The sequence below is a fragment of the Nycticebus coucang genome, chromosome 22 (genome assembly GCF_027406575.1).
Source record: "Nycticebus coucang isolate mNycCou1 chromosome 22, mNycCou1.pri, whole genome shotgun sequence".
Lineage (NCBI taxonomy): Eukaryota > Metazoa > Chordata > Mammalia > Primates > Lorisidae > Nycticebus > Nycticebus coucang.
Window position 1 is genome coordinate 5648745 of NC_069801.1, and position 15915 is coordinate 5664659.

Below are 15915 nucleotides of genomic sequence, written 5' to 3' on the forward strand. Positions count from 1 at the left end.
CCACCCTCTTCAAGACTCACAGCCGCCCGCTCGGCCTCCCGCTCGCGTTCCCGCTCCTTTTCCTTCTCCTTCTCCCGTTCCCGCTCCTCTCGGGCCTTCTGCTCAGCCTCTCGCTTGGCCTTTTCTATGGCCTCCTCCCTCTTCTTGGCCAGCTTGGATCCAGCCAGAGGCATAAAGTTCAGGTCTGTCCGTGCACACGAGTTGTAACCCCGGTCCAGGTGCTTGTAGAACCTAAGGAAGGTCACGTCTCTTGCCGGGAGCTCCCCTAAGGCTTTGCCTTGCCCTGCCTCCCAGCAAACCCCAACTGCTCAGCCGCCCACACCCCACCTGTACCCAGATACTAGGAACAGATACCTGGCTGACTGGCTGGCATGGCTGGGGGTGTCCACCACAGTGGGCTCAGGAGATGGGCTCCTTGGTGGGGGTGGAGGACTCTCAGGCTCCTCAGCATCATCCAAAGCCTCCTCCTTGATCTGGACAGTGGGCAGCTGGCAGGATGCCCCCGCTGGCACACTGCCCCCTGAAGAAACAGCAGCAGTGCAGGGTGGCTGGACTGAGGTGCTGGGTCCCGCAGGTGGAGTGGAGGTGGACGGGCAGGTCGGAGGAGTGATGGGAGGAGGCCCTCCAGGGACAAAAGGGTGCTGAGCAAATGGGGGCTGGGGGGGCACCTGGTGGAGCCCTGTGGAGGGGTGGGGAGCAGCAGGAGGGGGCAGGCTCTGGCTTTGGGTCAGCCCAGGGGGCTGAGCAGGGGAGGAAGGTAATGGCTGGCTTTGAGGCATGAGCTGCAGGGGTGGGGGGTGGGCTGATGGGGGGTGGTGTGTGGACAGGGAGCTCAGGGGCTTCAGGGCTGGAGGGGGTGGCAGGTTGGCGTTCATGGAGAAGGGTGAAGGTCCTGACAGGTGGGGTGGGTGCTTGTGCGCCTGTGGTGCCGGTAGCTGGGGGATGGGTGTGGTAGGTGGGGGTTTGATATGAGGCATGGCCAAGGGTGCTGGCGGCAGGGGCTGCTCCCGTGGGGGCTGTTGGGCCTGCAAAGCTGACTGAGAGGCCGGGAGCTGCAGGGTGGTGTGGGGGTGTGCTGTAGCTGGGGAGGCCCCCAGAGGGGCTTGGCCTTGAGAGGCCTGGGGAGGGAGGCCAAAGGGCTGAGGGGGTCCGGGGTGCTGCAGCAGGGGCCCGGCCTGCAGGCTGTGAGGGCCAGGTGGGCCCTGACCGTGCAGCGGGGGCTGGGCATGTGGTGGGGCGGAGGTCTGGCCGGCCGGCCCAGTCAGTGGCTGCAGTGGGGGATGTGGTGAGGGCAGCTGCTGTGGGTGCAGGGCAGGCGCCTGCTGGATGTGGGTGTGGGGAGCAGGCACAGCTGGAGCCTGTGGCTGGTTAGGTGGTGGTGGGGCTGCAGCGGAGCCCTGGGGGGGCCCTGCAATAGGAAGCTGGGGTGTTCCTGGAGGGGCTGTGGAGGGTGCTTGGTTGGCTCCACTCGGAGCCTGCAGGGCTGGGGGCTGGGCCTGCAGCATCTGCTGCTGGGCTGAAGAGTCTGAGTCACTCTCATTGTCCTGGGGGCTGGGGATGCTGGGGGACGTGCTGCGATTGTCCTGGTCGATGTCTTTGGGGTCACTGCTGCCCTCGTCATTGACACTGCGACTGTCCGAACTCTCTCCCTCGCCTTCAGACGGTGAGTTGGGCCGGCTGATCTCCTAGAGCCAAAGAAGGGAGAGATGGAAGCCCTTGGAGGGCAGAGCTCCTCAGCCCTGCTCTCTGGTGCCAGGCACACAACAGAGGCAGTGCAGATGAAGTAGCAAGCCCAGCTCCAGGAACCACAGGTCCTGCCTCGACCCAGCCAGTGTCAAGGCCATTCCAGTCCCTACCCATATCATCCTGGGAGACAGGGCACTGCAACCTGGGATGCAGTGGGTTTCTCCTGGAGTGCCAGCTGTGGCCAGCAAGGCTCTGCTGCAAACCTTACCTGGGTCTTTGTCTTCTTGGAGCTGGTCCTGTCAGCCTCCTCTGTATCAGAGGCCACTTTTTCCCGCTGACGCTTGGTGCTCTTAAGAGGGGATGAGGCTTCCTCCTTCACCTTCTGTGGTGGGAAAGTCCACAGGAATAGTCAGGCCAAGGCATTATGTCGCATTAGCCTCAAGAGGGAATGACAGCTGTCCATGGACACTGTCCTCTCATTTTGAATTCCATCTCCAGAAACAAAGTTCTGGAAGGGGCCAACCAGGGCCAGGAAGGAAAAAATATCTGGGGATAGGAATTACAGTCGGCCCTCCAGGTCTGTGGGCTCTGCATCTTCAGAGTCAACTAATTGTGGATTGAAAACAGCACTGCAATGGTTGTGTTTGTATCTTTTTTTTTGTCATTGCTCATTCCCATTTAACGAGGTGCAAGTCACCTGGAGACGCAAGTGTACGAGAGAGTATATAGTTACGGGCAAACACTACACCACCTCGTAGCAGGGTCTTAAGCTCCGTGGAATTTGGTGTCTGTGGGGAGCCCTTTCAACCACTTCCCACCCTCTGCCTTAGGATGCTCAAGGCAAAGGTGGCCCCCAAAGGCCAGTGCTGGCTCCCCTTTCTCCAAGGCCCCTGGCCTGAAGCCCCACCTGAGGGAGGTGAACTCACTCCAGCACACCAGGGTTTTTTTTTTGTTTTAAGACACAGTTTTACTTTGTCGCCTAGGTAGAGTGCCGTGGCGTCACAGTGCACAGCAACCTCAAACTCTTGGGCTCAAGTGATTATCTTGCCTCAGCCTCCCGAGTAGCTGGGACTACAGGTGTACATCATGATGCCTGGCTGTTTTTTTTTAGAGATGAGGTCTTGTTCTTGCTCAGGCTGGTCTTGAACACCTGAGCTCAAGTGATGCACTTGCCTCAGCCTCCCAGAGTGCTGGGATCACAGGCACGAGCCACCGTGCCTGGCCAGCACACCAGCTTTACTGGGAGGGAAAGGCTGAGGAGCCCCGCTACCCCCCAGCACCTGACCTTGGCTGACTTCTTCACTGTCTCTGCTTTACTGTCATTGCTGGAGGTGCTGGCAGCGCTGGGGGAGTTGCGGCCACTAGAGCGGATGTCTTCATTGATGGGCGAGGTGCGACCGTCGGGGCTGGCTGGCTGCTTCTTTCGACCACTGCGTAGTGTCGACATCTGCCCACCCAAACCAGAGGCTGGTGACACCAGATCTCCAGTCCTCATGTGGGCCCACCTAGCCCAGCTGCAGGCATGAGCATGAACAGCCGTCCCCAACACCATTCTCTCAGCAGATCCCAGCCCCTAGCAAATGACAGGCAGACTCGCCTGTCCCTCGCCACATAGAGGTCAGCACCGAGTTGGGGGAGGGAGGTGTCATCGCCATTCTCACATCTAAAGCACTCAGCCCAAAAGACGGTCCTAAACAACGCGTGCTGAACATGAATGACGCTTTCTGAGCAACAGAAAGTGGTCTGGGGCCATCTGCTCTGACACCTGGAGGTCACCTCTAAAGCACCTCACCCTTTCTGCTTATTTCATGCACCTGCCCACTCTCCCAACCAAACCAAACCAAAGTTTGAGTTTAATTTCAAAGGACAGGAAATGATCTAAAGAGCTCATGCTCATGATACTGCAGCTGAGCTCTCAAACCGCTCAGCATCTTTCTGTAAAGCCACAGGGGCTCAGGAGAGGTTGAGACTTGATGGTTCAGGCCAGCTTACCAACTCCCTTCTGAGTAGGCAGTGGTCAGGCTGCCAGCAGGCTGGACAGGACAACAGGGGCAGGGGAAAGTAGACAGTCGTACCTACCTGCCAGAAGGGGTAACCAGGGAGGCCAGTGCAAGAATGAAAGACCCGTCAGTATTCTGGGCCCCAAACTTAGGAAAACTCTCCAGAAACCCCTGCCACACTTGCAGCTTAAGAACAAAGTCTGTCTATGGAAGGTGCATTCTGCACTGGCTTTGAGCGGAGGGAGTAGAAAAATGTACCAGAAATGTCCAGAACAGGATTAAACATTAACAACCACAGAAAAAAAATCTGTAAGTTGAAAACAACAGATAACGCTACAGTGGAGGTGACCCCCTCCACAGCCTGAGGGGAGCTCTGAGGAGCCCGGTGGACACAGGGCACTCACCGAGCCCCGACTCCGCCGTGTCCTCATGCTGTGCTTCCCACCGAGCCCATCGTCCTCCTCCTTGACGGGTTTGAACATGAACGGCGGTGGGTCCACGGGCTTCTCGATGGGTGGGAGCTCGCCGTACTTCTTGAAGTGGATGCGGCAGTCGGTGCAGAGCAGGATATTCTCCCGGCCCCCGTGGTGCCAGTCTTTGGAGGCTGTGTGCAGGAAAGGAGGGTACAGGGGTGCCAACCGTGGAAACTACTTCTCTCTCTGGGGACATTCGGCCAGAGGCGACCTTTTATGGGCTCCACCCAACCCCGGTGCCCCCAGAAACACACAGTGCTGGGTTTTGACAGACAACCCAGGGTGGTGCTGCCCTGGGTTGTCCCCAGCACTGGCAGAGGTGGCCTTGGGGGTGTCACTGGCCTGCCTCCTCTTGAGGCCTCAGGAGGAATTGACAGCAAGCTCCTCAGAGCCATGGGATTCCTCTTGCCCCCACTTGAGCAAGTCTGGCCTAGCTACTGGTCAGTGTTCCATCCTGACTACTAATGGGGGAGTGGAGTAAAACAAAGATTTCCAACTTTCCCAAGTGACTTCAAAAGATGATGCAGATGTGAGTATGTCCCCCCACCATACCATCCCAGGGTATGTTAAGGCCACTTACTGGTGGTGAAGCAGTGGCGGCAGGCGTACCCCTTCAGCTCCTGCTCACTGTCCTCACTGTCAAAGTCATCCTCGCTGGCTGAACTCAGGTCCACTGGGCATGGTGGGCACAGAGCAGAGAGGGGGAGACACCATGGTGCTTAGCCAAGACCTGGAGATACCTCGTCACCTCTGGGCTGCCCTGCACTCTGAGACACCTGTCAGAGTAGCTCCACAAGCTGAGGTGGGACAGTGTTCGTAAAGAGTCACCTCACATTCCTCAGGGTCAGTCACCAGAGCAAAGCCTGTGTGTGAGGGGCAGTGTGCAAGAGCCTTCCCTGGCTCTAGTGGCTGATGTCACGCCCGAATCCTGGGGTGGCTGGCACTGGTGTCCACAGCTGACAAATGTGAACTGGGAAAAGCATATCTATGCTGTCTTCCTGATATACCAAGACATCCTGAGGAACTGTCTCCAACAAGTGCCTCCCAAGTCCTATTGGATTATTTTTGGGTGCCTGCGTCAGCAACGCAGGTGGTGCTCAGGTCAAGTGTCCTGGGCCAGGACAGAGCTGTGAGGCACCACTGCTATATCCCAGACATTCAGAGGATGAGAAGGTGTACGGTGTGACCTCAGTATCAGACTGCACGTCACAATGGGACCCAGAAAGGGATCTTGGCAAAGCAAGAGGAAAAAGACAAAAGTGTTAATCTGTTCTTATAACTTCTAAAAGTGCAACTAGAATTTAAGCAATACATCATCCACTCAGGAGAAAACCTCCTTGGGCCAAGGCAGTTATATTTTTATAAAAACTAAAAACGATGTTGAGTTTATTAGACATATTTAAATGTACCAATGATTTTTAGAACAACTCCTACTGAATGCCAGCCTGTGAGTACTACATCAAGGTCAGGCTCCGCAGACGCATGCACACGTCTGCACGCAGGCACACCCACCCGCAGGCCCAGAGGACAGGCCCCACATAGCATAAATAGTCTCTCCCAGCCACTGTGGTGCTTAGACTCTCACTTACAGAATTCGCTGGAAGGGGGTCTGGAGGGCGTGCTGACAGGTGTGGATGCAGTGCGGGTCTTGATCCTCCTGAACACAGCCTGCCTGCGGTGCCTGCGGTGGGCACGGGAGCTGGCCGCCTCGGGGGTTTTCTTCCAGTAGTAATAGAAGGTGATCAGCTCCCCCTGCAAGGAAGAAGGGTGCTGTGAGGTGCCTGGGATGTGAGGTGCACTAGCTTTTCCACATTCCCCATCGCACCTCTCCTCTGCAGGGAGCAGAAAGCGGGTGTGACAGCTGTACTGGAGAGGGACAAAGACCCGTCTGTTCCCACAGTCGGGAGAGCAACTGAGGCTGCTCAAGGAACACTGGTGGTGGCAGCATGACGGGGCCTCGTTAGCCTGGTGGAGCACGACCTCTAGACACCAAGAACACTCGCTGGGTGTCCTCTATGCGCCAGATTCGTCACTAGTCTCAGCACTGGGGGCACAGTAGCAGTAACAGGCAAGAAAGACAGAAGACTCCTGCCCTCGGGAGCTCACATCCCAGCTGTGTGCGCGCCTGGTGTGTTCTCCACAGCGTTCCAGTGGAGCTCCACCCACTCCACCACAGGGGTGAGAAAGAAATGCCTGGCTCGCTCAGAAGCCGATAACCAGTCGAGGTGCTGGGGGACTAGGGCCGAGGAGAAGGCCAGAAGGACAGAGACCCATGCCCAGGAAAACTGCTGTGCACCTCCCCACATCTGGACAAGCTGGCAGAGTCCTGAGGGCAAAGCCTGGGCTGGGCAAAGAAAGGCTGGCAGGACACACAGACAGACAGTGGCGCCAAGGCACAGACGAAACATCACACATCACCAGGTCACCCTTTGCGACAAAAAGTGCTATTGTTTTCTTAACCCGGAAAAGGAGGAAATACATCATTTTAAAAACCCAGCAAGTGAGACTTTTTAACGAAAGGGCATGTGTGTCACTCCCATTCTCTCAGGGGTCCTGCAGGCTCCAGTCTCACCCTATACCTAATGGCATATTCAGCTAACCCACCCTGCCTAACAAACATCCCAAGACAAAGTCTCTTTACCCAGAATTAAAAAAACAAAAAACCATAGCGGGGAGAGAGCCGAGATTGCATTGCCCTTCTCTAGTTAAATCAACACTGCCCTCAATGAACTCACAGACTGCCAGACCCTGGGTGTATCTGCACCCCCGCTCTTTCTCACCAGTCACTGTCCTGTGAATGTAGCAGCCAAAAAATGAGAAGGCAAAGAACCTCTCTGGTGACTGGGATGTAGCTGAACAGACCAGTACTGGAAGGACTAAGATAAACCACGCAAAGAAGTGTAGCTGCCAGTGACAAAGTCTTGTGACCGTTAGACCTCCTGATCCAACTAAGGTTCATCCAAAACAACACCAGTGGCAATGGTCTCAGAACACAGTGACAAGATACGCAGGTAGACTTCAGGGAGAAATGGCTTCTGCCCGGCAGGTGACACATGGGTGGGGAGCACTTACTACCCAGTGCTGGTCTGGGCATCTTCCCAGAAGCAGACCACAGCTGTCACCTGACCCTTAAAGCAGTGCTGGGATGCAGGGACTCCTCCTTGGCCTACCACATACCTGTGGCGCGGGTCTCCTGGAGCTCTGGAGGTGTTCCAACCTCCCCAGCACTCAATGCCTAACCGACGCCAGCCCTGACCAGAGGAAGCACAGCGAGGCCCGAGAGCCAGCCTCCAAAGAACATGCACACGTCCCCATCCCATGGTAAGTGAACCATGAGGCCCATGGAATTTCTGCTTGGTTTTCCTATTACACTCCATGCTACACATGCAGGTGGATAGCTGTCCCAGGGGTCATGACCTGTGAACCTCCTGGCTCCTGCCACCTCACTGTCCATCCTCCTGACGTGGAAACACACTGATCTTTACCACAATGATCCTTGGTGCTGTCTCAGGGAGGGGGGTGGGGGAAATTAAGACTCAGCTGACACAAAATGGACCAGTCCCGGTATCTCTCTCCAACTTTTCAAACACTGCTTCAGAGCAGCGTGCTCGTTGGCGCAGAGGGCAGCCAGGCCCCTGCGGAATCACAGCTCAATCTGAAGCTTGAAAGGAGAATGAGAAAAACTGAAACTGGTTCCTTCCTCTCCCTTTAACGTGAGTCATTTCAGGGATGTAAGAGGACATGAGAAGCCACACGAAAGGAGCGAGAACAGAAATGGGAGAGAAGACTTTGGGGGGAAGGAAGGCACTGCCAGGGTCTGTGCCCAGCCCCAGAGTCCTTCTTGAGGCTGTTAAAAAATAGCCACCTGACATTTCTAAATAACGTTTCTCTGTAACGCAATATAGCTTCACACAGTTACAATCGATCATTTCTATTTCTCAAATATGAATGTTTTGAAAGTCTCCAAGGGTTTTATGAGCTAGCATAACTTGCAGATTAAAAAGGAGAAGCCAGAGTTTGGTGAGGCTAAGGAACTGGTCCAACGCCAAGTTATCAGACGGAAAAAAGACTCAGGGACAGCCAGGCCAGTACCTTCTACCCTTAATCTCACACCATGTCCTTGGCTAGCAAGTGAGAAAATCAAGATCCAAAAGAAAGAAACCTGAACACTGAGAAATCAATAGTAACTTTTTGTCAAGAGTTAAGTAATAGTTTTTAAAGAGGAATCAGAAGTCCAAATTCCATCACTGGAGTGCCAAGGATCCACATGACCAGGCAGAACGGACCTTTCTCTACAGCTCTGAAACCGCAGCTGACGAGACCATGAAGATTCCATAAACTTCAATCAGGAAGGTGCAGAGTGAATGGAACTCTCACACACTGCTGGTGAGAATGTACAATGACCTAGCCACTTTGTCAGCACTGCTTGGCATATGACATCGACCACATGCCCTAACAATTCTACTCTCAGGCGTCTGCCTAACATTCATAGAAACTTTATTCTTTACAGCCCCCAACTGGGAACAGCCCAGATGCCCATGAACAGGAGAATGGATAATGGGTTAACCTCATTAACCTCATGGACACATCCATGAGGTTACAGCATAACTCAACAGGAGGATGGGTTATGCTGTACCTGTTCTCTGGTCCACTACTTGGCAATTAGAGAAACAAACTTCACAAACAAGGATGGATCTCAAAATACCATGTTGAACGGAAGCATCCAGACACAAAAGGGTGCACACGGTACAGTTCCATCCCAACAAAGGGCCAGTCTATAATCACAAGAAACCAAGTTAGTGGTTGCTCAGAGCCTGGAGGGTGGGGGACAAGAAAGTGCCCGCAAAAGGACCTGAATAAACATTCTGGGATGAGGGAAATAGTCTATAATCGACTGTGGTGTTATTTACAACTGTCAGGAGTCGCTGAACTGCGTACTCACAGTAGGTGCATGTTTATAGTATACACACCCATATACAGCATATATACTAATTATGTGTCAATAAAATTGATCAAAACACAAATCCAGGCCAGGTTTTATTAGCTGCCTCTCAACCACTGTAATGTCTACCAAGGGATTAAACATTGGAATGGAGCGAATCTAGGAGGATTAGAAACAGCATATTGGTGACTGCATGGGTGGCGAGGTCTTGAGCACAAACAAAAGAACAAGCCGGAGAAAGCTTTTGGTTCTACAAACAAGGAGTGAGGCAGCTCTCGGCCTCACCAGGAATGAAGTCAATTGAACTTTAATCAAACATGCATAGTGTGTGCTGCAGAGACCCGCTGCACATAAATTCAGGGAACAAAAGCTGTTGCAGAAATCAATAGCTTACTGAAACATTAACACAGGCAATCATTGATCAAAAGGCAGCTCCACAAAGGGAGCCTTGCAAATTAGCTCCTGCTTTTGTTTGCAAGCAAACACAGAGGTATAATGTTGTTGACATGAATGGCCTGTAATGATCATTTTGTTCCTGATGCTCTCACCTTACCTCACAACAAAGTCTCACAGTGAACACATCTTACATCTCGGCACTATAATTGCACACAGCATGAGGGACTAAACTGGTTAGTGGCTGGGCACCTCCAGGAGTCAGCCTTACAGGCTGCAGCTTTTCCTGACAGGAGTGCTCTAATTCAGTGTATATTCAGCAGATCCTCTTCCTCCAACTCCTTTCTTTTTCTTCGGGGTTAGGGGTGGGTGGGTGGCATTTTCCCCACTGGTTATATGCAAAAAGTCACTGGGCTGACTCCTGAACTTAGCTCTACTTGGCCAGAGGTGTCTTCCCAACTCAGCCAGGGTTAAGAAAATAAGCACCATTAGGTTCCTCTGATTTTGCATTAAAATACCCAAACAACAGTTTCCTGCAGAAAACACAGGCTGCTTAGTGCAGCCCAATGTGAGTGGAGTCCTGGGCTCCGGCAGCTTTCCTCCCCACCCCCCAGTCACTTTTGTGCAGGGCCAGGCTACAGGTCCATCAAATTCATGCCAACACACAGCTTCAGCACAGCCCTTACAAGAGCTCCCTCTGTGGCCTGGGCAGCCTGGGCTGGAGCTGCTCTCCTCTTAGAGGCCCCTGTGAACATTTCAGGTACGAGTTCTGCTGCCGTGGCCGGGCCAAGTTCTGCTCTAGCATAGGGCAGGAAGGTTGGTTGCCGGCCAAGCGGGCACCCCTCTGCCTGTGCACAAGGAGACATGTGAGGGCTGGAGTTGGGCGGCCTGAGCCTGGCCCCCATCCTGTCTCACATACAGGCCACTCTACCTGCAGGCATCTGGGGAAAAACTCAAACATTGCCCACAAAACTACTATTTCGCTCCCTTGGGTACTACGATGCTAAGGGAGAAGAACCTGTAACTCGTCCTGCTCCTCAATTAAAAAATAATTCATTTTTATTTCATTTTTTGGAGACAGAGTCTCACTGTGTTGCCCTCGGTAGAGTGCTGTGGCATCACAGTTCACAGTAACCTCTAACTCTTGGTCTCACGCGATTCTCTTGCCTCAGCCTCCTGAGTAGCTGGGACTACAGGCACCTGCCACAACACCCGGCTATTTTTAGAGATGAGGTCTTGCTCTGGCTCAGGCTGGTCTTGAACTCGTGAGTTCAGGCAATCCACCTGCCTTGCCCTCCCAGAGTGCTGGGCTTAAAGGCATGAATCACTGTGCCAGGCCCTAATAATTCATTTTTAGAAGTAAGATAAGCTCATGTCTTCTCCCACTAGGGATCCTGGGAAAGTGGAAGTGCAGAACAGACTGTTCAAGAGGGAAGGCCCTGGAAGTGTTCTGAGTGTCAAAAACTGATTCTAGCAGGACCCTAGTATTGGGCCTGGTTCCATAATGGCCGAGGCTGACACTCTGCGGACTCTCGGAGTATCAGGCTAGGGTGTGAAGGCCACTGTGGAGGCAGGAAGAGGTAGGGCAGCTATTGACGTCCCAGACTAGAAGCATAAGGGTACTCCTAACATTGAGTCCAATTTTTTTTTTTTTTTGGTAACTATTGTTATTACCGCCATCACCCAAAGAAGTCTGAGTATTCCCTGAGGAAAGGGTGTGGTGGGAAGCCAGGCATGTGGCACCACCAACCTACAGCCTGCAATTGCCCATTGTTTTTTTGTTGTTGTTGTTTGTTTTGAGATAGGATCTTACTTTGTTGCCTGGCCTAACGTGCAGAGATATCATCCTAGCTCACACAGCTACCTCAAACTGCTGGATTCAAGTGAGCCTCTTGCCTCAGCCTCCCAAGTAGCTGGGATTACAGGTGCCTACCACCACAACTGGCTTTTTATTTTGTAGCGACAGGGCCTCACTCCTCAGTCTGGTCTCCAACTCTTGGAATGAAATGATCCTCCAGTTTCTGCCCCCCGAAGTGTTAGAATTACGAGTGTGAGCCATTGCACTCAGCCTTTTTTTCGTTTCTAAATAAGCCAAGGAAGGTCCTGGTCATTTGGAAATACTCTATAGACACCCACCCCCTTTTAATTCAGTGCACAGAGCAGGGTCCCTTTACCTACCAGTGTCACAGCATGGTTCTACGGCCATGAGAGAATGATGAGGACTGCTGGCCTTGCAGCCATGTTAGGATAGGCCCTGTAACACCAGTGTCCTGCCTCCTAGTACATGCGGGGAGTGGGGGCAGGTGCAGGCAGGCAGGCAGGCATCTGATCCAGGTCCCTGAACTGCCAACTGCCCAGGCTCCAGCCACAGCTCATTTCTTCTTCACCATCACAGTTTTTAGGGGCAACCTTTCTAGAAGGAGGCAGGAGGAAGAGATGGAGTGGGGAGGCAGGCCTGGGAGCTACTCCTGATAGCAGGGGATAAACAGCTTCTTTCTGAAGCTATTTCACAGGCCACCGTCAGCTAAGCAGCATTCAGCTATGTGAGGGCTACAGGGTCCAGGGGCAGGCTGTGAATGCACACCTTTGCACCCACTGACCCCACGGCAGGGCTAGGGAGGTAAGCACTCAACAAGAAATTCTTTGAGATGTATGATTATCTGACCCTATGCCAACTAAGTATTTTAACATGGGTATGGAGAGAAAGAGTAGCTAAATAATCTCTACACAGGCCTTAAACCTCAGTGCTAATGTGCCAGGTAGAATGGAGGTGCTACTGCCCTGCTCCGACTGCTGTCCGAGAGCAGGCCCCACAGTTGGCATCGGGCTCCCCCTTTGCTGGTCCAGGTAATGTGGATAAAGCGGTTGGAATGGAGAGATCTAAACTTTTTTTTAAGGTGTATTTTTTCCAGGAAAAAGTTCTAGCAAGCATGGGAGGTGGCTGTGGCTCAGAGAAGTAGGGCGCCGGCCCCATATGCTGAAGGTGGCGGGTTCAAACCCAGCCCTGGCCAAAAACTGCAAAAAAGAAAAAAAAAAAGTTCTAGCAAGCAATAAATTAATTGTAAAACAAGGCCTCAAATTAAATAGGGGCAGGGAGGGAGAAAGAAAGACTAGGGTTTCTTCCTCAAGCCTAGACCAGAGAGGGGCCAAGGCCACGAGTAAACAGGGAAGTCTGAGTGGGGCCCTGTCCCCTGGAGAGCTGCTAACTCTTCTAACTAACTGGAGTGTGGCCTTCCCACCTTCAGCATCACCTCTGTCTGGGAATTACAGCTGCATCGTTTCCAGCATAGTGAAGCAAGTCAGTAAAGTTTCCTGGCACAGAATCCGACAGGAGCCATTCTTTCCTTTTACTCCTTGATGATTTTAGGGCTGGATCTGACAGCCGTGCAAAACATCTGAGGCGAGAAGCTGGCACTGGGCAGAACCATTGGCCATGTTCAAGAGGGGTGTTCCTTCCTAGATCTTTTTCCAACAGGCAACTGGTTGTCTTCCAGTAATGACTCTGGTAATTAAAGCAGTGTTCTCCTGGGCTCCTCCTTTTGTTAACCAACCAAATCCCCTAATCCCTAAAGGAGCCCTACACTGTCAGCCGCCTCTGCTGCTAATCGTTAAATACCACCTCTGTGGTCTCTGAGTGCATTAGGGAGAATGAGGATCTGCTTTAAGGCGCACAGCAGAGAAGTGGTGTTCTGGAAGCAAGGCCTCCTCCGGCATTCGGGAGGCTGGAAGGGCCCCTGATCTAACACACCACCCATGGGAAGCTCCACAGCAAAGAGGCAGCCTGCTTCCAGGGATTGCGATCTTTCCTTACCACCTCCATCTTCTAGGGAAAGGAAAAGGGAAGGGAAAATAGTACGTGAAGGTCTTGAGGGTTTGACCTATTAAAGATCGGTTAGGCCAGACCAAGATGTCCATGGAGATGCTCCTGAATCCCAGACACCCGTTCTAAGCTTAAACAAACAAACAAACAAACAAACAAAAAACCTAATTAGGCAAGTTATAAAATGTCTTTAAAATTATTACCACTACAAATTTGTACAATGCAAAGAAACTGGAAGAGTCCATGATTTTAACAAAATTGTAACGAGACTTCCTAAGCTCTGTGTTGTCTCTCTTGTCCATCTACCTCCGTCCCACACCTGCACCGAGGTCCTGCTACAGCCCTTCCCTGGACTGTCCTGCCTCTTCCTGCACAGAGACGAGAACAGTCTTCCCCAAGCCCAGCTCTTACCTAGTCACTTCCCCTCCAAACCACGGAAGCTCCTTGGGACCTAAGGAACAAAGGCCCAGCTGCTTCACCAAGCCTTCTTTCTGTCCCCAGAAGAACTTCCCAGGCCTTCCCCACCTCTCGGGCCTTCGGCTTAGGCCAAACACAGTGCCTGTTTGCTGTTCCTCAGTGCCTTCCTTCTGTCCGCAGGCTGCAGGCCACGAGCCCCTAACTACCCGCTTTCCTTAGTGTCTGGGGCTAAGTCCTCCTCTGCTCAGGTCTCGATTCACCACAGATGCCACCGGCTTCCTCCGAAGCCCTTCCTTGCACCTCCCACAGCCACTCACGCAGTCGCTGCCTTTACTCTTGTACCTTTTCTTCTGGCCTGTCCTGGGCACACGTAACCACAAATGAGTCTATCCAACCCAAGTCTGCCCAGGAGTACCGCACAGGTCAAGGATAACATCTTGAATATAATGGGAATTCAGTAAACATCTGAAGAAATGTTTATTTCCTGAGAATTAAAATTTTTCTGAAATTAACCCTGAAAGGATAAAACTTTTGAGAGATGGCTACAGGATCACCAACTTTTTATTTTGCCAAGTAAGGTCCTTAGACATAACTGCCTCCTAATCTCATTTCATAAAAGAAATGACATTTTATTTCCAAAAAAGTAAAAAAAAAATACAGACTTAATCTTTGAATCAGACGACTGCCTTAATTTGTGTATTTACTGTTAAGAAAGACGACTACATGTTCTCACTGTTGTTTTACTTCTCGTGGGCCAGTGTGTGGCCACAGCAGCTCTGCAGGTGCGTGTTCTGGGTCAGGGGAGTTTGAGTTTGGGAAGCCACCATCAACACTTCCTCAGTTTGGTGCTTTATTTACAAACAGGGAAACCACCTTTTACTTGGCTATGAAATCTACAATGATGACAGCTAAGCACTATAAATACGCGCTTTCCGTATTTAATCTTCACAGACACCCAGACACATAAACACCTTCATTATTCTTGCTTTACAAATGAGGCACCCAAGGCTGAGGAGAGATGCAGCCACATGGCTCAGCTCACAGTCTCAGGTGGCAGCCCTGGGGGTCTTGTTCCAGAGTCTAATGCTCTTAACTACCATACTCCACCGCCCTGCTGCTTCTCTAAAAAGTTTAAAGATTATGGGGAAATTGCCAACTGTATTTTTTAAGCCTGAGACTCTAATGTGGGTTATCTTTCATCTCTGGAGTTCAGTGCAGTAAAATGTTAAACCTTTCACCTGGACCTTTGACAGTCACGGCTGAAGAACACAACTGCCACCAAGCATCCTGACATCAACTGGCTGCCGGTATTCCCACCTCAGGGTGCTCCCCCCCACCAAGCACCCATGAACTACAGAATGGGGTACCAAAATCAGAAAAACACAAGTGCAGAATCGGAATTATGCACATGCCCATGGAGTATTTTCTGCTTCCCATACCAAGAACAAACTCTCCAGACAGACACGGAAAGCCTTCAGTGACGGCTACCCCCCAGCACCTACTCACACATCTCACGTGGTCTGTCAGCTTATGCTGAGGGCTGCTTCTGGCTCCCGGCAACACGTGCCCAGACCTGTGCCAATAAGCAGCCTTCACCTGCCTCTTCATCCAGAAGCAGTGAGCTTGAGTCTAGACAAGTCTTTTGGCTCTGCTCCCCCAAAGACTTTTAAATGTAATATGGACCATAAAGCCAGTTTTGAGTGTTCAAGGGCCACTGGGATCAGTCTCCTGACCCTCTAAGCCCAGGGAAGTATCCCCTGGCAAGCAGCTCCATTAAAAAAAAAAAAAAAAAAAAAATCTGGGGCAGCACCTGTGGCTCAAAGGAGCAGGGCGCCAGCTCCACATGCCGGAGGTGGCGGGTTCAAACCCAGCCCTGACCCAAAACGACGGCAGCAGCAACAACATCTATTGATCAAGCAATAGGCAGAAGATTCTTCTACTTAACTGAACAGAGTAATGATACAAATAAATAAATTAACAGATTTGGAAACCACTCATTTGAAGACAGAGATCAAGGCCAGCCTAAACCGAGGGGTTCCTACCACACGTGGAGGTCACTACAGCCTCTGGCACCCACCCCCTGGGCTGTCTTAACAGGACTAGCCTCATGTCACACAGAACGCACAAAAAAGGACCCACTCAGAGGCCTTTATTTTCAGTTTTCCTGAGCTATTTGTTTAAATA

The 15915-nt window shown here is 52.0% G+C and overlaps 1 protein-coding gene across 7 annotated transcripts in view; it reads right to left on the reverse strand.

The window, feature by feature from the left end:
* The window catches only part of RERE (arginine-glutamic acid dipeptide repeats), a 413923-nt gene that overhangs the window by 7642 nt on the left and 390366 nt on the right, over positions 1-15915 (reverse strand). For 6 of the 7 annotated variants that reach the window (XM_053575354.1, XM_053575353.1, XM_053575351.1 and 3 more), the window contains 7 exons: positions 5749-5911; positions 4740-4832; positions 4091-4290; positions 2972-3133; positions 1955-2068; positions 355-1685; positions 21-231 (listed from right to left, as the gene is read on the reverse strand). In XM_053575354.1, the coding sequence (XP_053431329.1) occupies positions 21-231; positions 355-1685; positions 1955-2068; positions 2972-3133; positions 4091-4290; positions 4740-4832; positions 5749-5911 (2274 nt within the window). The remainder of the gene's footprint in view (positions 1-20; positions 232-354; positions 1686-1954; positions 2069-2971; positions 3134-4090; positions 4291-4739; positions 4833-5748; positions 5912-15915) is intronic. The other variant, XM_053575356.1, reaches the window with a different exon arrangement.